The sequence below is a fragment of the Arachis hypogaea genome, chromosome 19 (assembly GCF_003086295.3).
Source record: "Arachis hypogaea cultivar Tifrunner chromosome 19, arahy.Tifrunner.gnm2.J5K5, whole genome shotgun sequence".
NCBI classification, from domain to species: Eukaryota; Viridiplantae; Streptophyta; class Magnoliopsida; order Fabales; family Fabaceae; genus Arachis; species Arachis hypogaea.
The window spans coordinates 138,129,148-138,132,216 of NC_092054.1; the positions used below are offsets into that span (position 1 = coordinate 138,129,148).

Here is a 3,069-nt window from a genome sequence, read left to right on the forward strand (position 1 = left end):
TCCGCCTACGCAGATCTTCGCTGCCACCGAAAGGAAAGCCGTCGCGGGGTGTCTGTCCGTCTGCGAGATGCGTGCTTGGCCGTGAGTGCCGTTGTATCGCGTTACACGTGCAGTTGCCACAACCGCTCTCTCGCAATGCTGACGCTATGTCACCGTCGCCGTTGCTGTATTGCGACCCCGATATGCCCTCCGCAGTTTTTGTCTCGTTATTTGTTTTTTATCAACTAAGTCAGATGTTCATTTTACTGTGTATGCGGATGAATCTTTTCATTCTAAAGTGGATGTTTATTTGGGTAAAATATAATATTTTAGTTGATTTTCTTGATTTTACATGCACATGCTCCGCATGTTTCTTTTGTTATGTGGTTTGGATTATATTTCGTTTAATTTTGCTTGAATTCAAGTTGGATTTGAGTTATGCCATTTAAACATGGTGCATGGGTAGTATTTTGGTAAATTTGTTAGTTGTCTCTTATCAACTAAGGCGGATGTTCATTTTACTATGTATGCGGATGGTTCTTTTTACTAAGATGTGGATATTTATTTGGGTCATAACATTTGGCTGAACGAAGCAAAGCAGCACGCGATGGAAGTGGCGAAGACTCGACGCAGCGGCATGGAAGCAAGGGTAGAAGTGTAATATTGGAGCAGTGGCAAAACAAAGCCTCTAGCTCGATGACGGTGCAACGTCACTTCGTGGGCTTCGAAAAGCAGTGGTGTGCGAAGGATGGAGAGAAGACGCAACTGTGCGGCGGTGACCCAGCGGCAATGATGCAGTGTCCGAGCAACAGAAGAACTGCAATTCTCCTTGGCGGGTTAGCGACGACGGCACTGGGAAGCTTCATTTCCAGCGATAGGGAGGGCGGGGGTGAGGTGATGTGGTGATAAAACAAGATTAACGTTAGGGGTAGGTGAAAACGGGATTTAGGTTAGAAAAAAAGATAAAATGGAAAAGTGAAATTGAAAATAAGATGAGGTAATTATATTGGATGTTATTTTCTTAATTAATCTAGAATGTAGTCCATTGTTCACATTATTTACAATTTTTGTTGTTTACCTAATAAAATTGTTAAGCAAATTAGTGAATTAATCACTAGATCAGTCAAAATTAGTTTGTTAATTTTTTTTTCACCAAGTTGGTTTATTTGGAATTTTAGATGCTACTTTGATTTTTTTTTTATGTATCTTTTATTTTTATTTTTCAGTTTGTCTTGTTTTTGGTATGCGTTTTATTTTTGGTATGGGGTTTGTGCTTGATTTTTTGGTTTTTGTTTTTTTTTTTTTTCTGGTCAGATGAATTAAACAATTTTTAATTTTAATTACCACATAATACACCCACATATTTCTCAACAGTTAGAAAATTTTTACTATCGGTTGTAATTGGTGTTGGTGGGACTCAAACTCAAAACCTCTAGATAGAAAAAAAGAGACTATGCTATTTGAGTTATAGTTTGTTGGCCAATAATTCATAGCTAAACTTTGTCCCTGTATAATCCAATGACCAACAATAAAAATCTAATTCCTCATGTTTGTACGGTATGATGATGTGTCCAGTGACCAGTGACTCTGATTACGCTTCCTTAGCTTCTTCAAACTTTGGTACCATAACCAAATTGGAATTTGGAAGTATCCCTTTTCACTCTCTGGATCCTTTTTTGCACTTGGGTAATCTCAAGTTGTTTTCTTTATTGAAGATGCAGTATAATCATAGATAGATTCATATGTGATCATATTATTTGGTTGGTTGATTTTTCATTTTTGTTCTTTAGTTTCGTTTGACCTTATTTTTATCATAAATTTTTATATGAGCACTTGTATTAATGTTAAAGTACCCATTTCCATTCCTAGTTTATGTATGATTGAGCATAGGGTACTAAATCCTCTTGATTTCTAGATAATAATTTTCTTTATCTCAAAAGTGAGTTCTTAATTCTCTGTTCATTTATTCTAATATAAAATATGGTTACATGTAATATGTTTATGCAACATGAACAGTTACATCTATTTCAAATCATATGGTAACTTACATGCATGCACATTATTGTTGTCTTGAATTCATTGATTGAACTTTGAGCTGCTAGATTCTATTAAACTCATTTTGTTCTCCGGCAAACTTCTTTCGGATTCTTAAGATAGTTGGTGTAGGATACAAAGCCAGAGCAGAGGATGCAGGGTCTCAATTGTTCCTCAAGTTAGGATACAGTCATGAGCTTCAACTCAGCGTGCCTCCGGCGGTTCGAGGAATAGACAAGGGAAGGGTGAACCATTTCGCCGGCACTGTCCGGAGTATCAAGCCGCCAGACGACTACAAAGGCAAGGGAATAATGTATGTTGATGAATTTATCAAGAGAAGAAAGGAATAATATATATTGGCTAGTATTGATTTATCATCTTTTTTAGAGTTTTATTTTAACTGGTTTTATTGAGTATTAACAAAATTTTCCATTTATAGAAAGCTGTTTTATATAAAAGGGAACTTTATATCTTAGTTGAGAGGGTGTCCTTTTAAGGTTTGGTTTGGTAAAACTTTTAAAAAGGTGTTTGTGCTTTTTAAAAGCTCAAGCTCCTCATTTTGTATTTGGTAAATTAAAATGACCATGTGCTTGTGCTTGCAGTTTTAAAAAAATCGGGTACTTTTGAAAGTATCTAAAATAGAGCTTTTCAAAGTTAGTTTTTGCTTTTCAAAATTTAAAAATCTAATATAACCTCGTATGTTAACTAATTTTTAAATTTAATGCTTACATTTATGGCTATTATAGTATTTTTAAATTTTAAAAACTATTTTACCAAACGTAATTGATGTTGCTTGTGTTTATTAAAAACTATTTTTTATTTAATTTACCAAACATAAATGCTACAATTTTTAAAAAGCCATTTTTTAAAAGTTAACTTTTATAAGCTACTTTTTGAAAAGTAAAAGCTTTACCAAACTAAGTCTAAGTATCTCGGAAGCTATGCTAATGCACCTCCTCCATTGATGACTTCTTCAAGTACAAACAACATAATAATGCTCCTATAAAATCACTACAACAATTCCGGCAGATATGTCATTTAAGTTATAGCTCGTTG

At 34.7% G+C, this 3,069-nt stretch overlaps 1 protein-coding gene across 1 annotated transcript; it reads left to right on the forward strand.

The window, feature by feature from the left end:
• Positions 1 to 675: 675 nt before the first annotated feature.
• LOC112778851 (large ribosomal subunit protein uL6m-like) lies at positions 676 to 2,363 on the forward strand. The gene is made up of 2 exons (XM_025823129.1): positions 676 to 873; positions 2,082 to 2,363. Exons 1-2 carry the CDS (start codon positions 676 to 678, stop codon positions 2,361 to 2,363), a joined length of 480 nt encoding a protein of 159 aa, XP_025678914.1.
• The last annotated feature ends 706 nt before the right edge of the window (positions 2,364 to 3,069 follow it).